This window comes from Stegastes partitus, unplaced genomic scaffold (genome assembly GCF_000690725.1).
Source record: "Stegastes partitus isolate 25-593 unplaced genomic scaffold, Stegastes_partitus-1.0.2 Scaffold851, whole genome shotgun sequence".
Lineage (NCBI taxonomy): Eukaryota > Metazoa > Chordata > Actinopteri > Pomacentridae > Stegastes > Stegastes partitus.
The window spans coordinates 340,319-341,651 of NW_007578582.1; the positions used below are offsets into that span (position 1 = coordinate 340,319).

General features: G+C 41.5%; 1 protein-coding gene across 1 annotated transcript in view; it reads left to right on the forward strand.

Moving 5' to 3' along the window:
* The window catches only part of LOC103365554 (protein-glutamine gamma-glutamyltransferase 5), a 20,625-nt gene that overhangs the window by 11,440 nt on the left and 7,852 nt on the right, over window positions 1–1,333 (forward strand). Inside the window, exon 9 of the mRNA XM_008293018.1 lies at window positions 6–81. Coding sequence (XP_008291240.1) covers window positions 6–81 — 76 coding nt within the window. The remainder of the gene's footprint in view (window positions 1–5; window positions 82–1,333) is intronic.

The following is a 1,333-nucleotide window of genomic DNA, read 5'->3' on the forward strand; positions in this document are numbered from 1 at the left end:
TGGAGCGACGAGACCTGGGAGACAACAACAAATGGGGCGGCTGGCAAGCTCTGGATCCGACACCACAGGAGACGAGTGACGGTACAGACTTCAGAGCCTATATTAGGCATATTTGCGGGTTTAGAATTTCATTTTTGGGGCCTACTTGATCATGTTTGTATGCTTTCATTTTCAAAGATAGTTCTGAAGGTAAGATCCTATGGTTTTATAAATTGCAGAATTCAACCTTACTTATATAGATTGTGAGGCAAAGACCCTCTAGTGTTTCAATTATAGAGAATAACCTGACCAATTTAGAACTAAAGTTTTTAACCCTATGACAATAAAAATACAACAAATTCTAGGATTCTTCTCTGACGACCTTGTGTCATGTCCAAACTCTTCATAGCGATCTCTTGACAACGATTTCTTGGGGTATAAAGTTTTAGCATTAGCATTTAGCATTGTTTCATGCACGGTACTTTTAATAACAACTATGGCTGGGACATTATCGTGTTAATTTCAATTAATTAATTACAGAAAAAACTATGTGTTAAAAAAAAATAACACATTTGGGCCGCCGCTATAGCTCAACTGGTTGAGCTGCAACCCGTGTACAGGGGCTATAGTCCCCAATGCAGCAGCCATGGGTTCAAATCCCACTCATGGCCTTTTGCTGCAAGTTCTTCTCCCTCACTTTCCTGTCTCTCTCTTCACTGTCCTATACAATAAAGACAAAAAGGCCAAACAAAAAAAACCCCACACATTTAATCGCACCTTTATCAGTTCCTAATTTCTGGAAAACTGGTAACACTGAACCCACTCCAGCCCAGTCGGTGTCGGCAATGCACCTGAAGTTCATTTGCCAGCTGCAAAGAAGTGGTGTCAGACCAAAAGTCTGCTTTTTGACCATCAGACTAGACGCTGTTTGAACACTGCACATTATCACAATCATACCATCCCCACTGAGAAGCATGGTGGTGGCAGCATCATGATGTGGGGATGTTGTAAAGGTAGAATGTAAAATGAATGCAGCAAAGCATTAGGAAAACCTGGAGGACAACCTGACGCAGCCTGCAAGAAAACTGTGACTTGGGAGATGATTTGTTTTCCCGTAAGACAATGACCTGAAACGTACAGCCAACACTGCACAGAAATGATTTAAAGACAGTCGGGTGAATGTTCTGGAGTTGCCACTCACGATCCCTGTGTAACTTGACAATTATGCAAGGATGAATGGCACAAAAGTGCAGTGTCCAGATGTTCAAGGTTGGCTTTGACCCAACCCTAACCCTAACTAAACTAAAAAAAAAATAGCCTTTAAGTTGCATTAGAGCGAAAGGAACAACACATA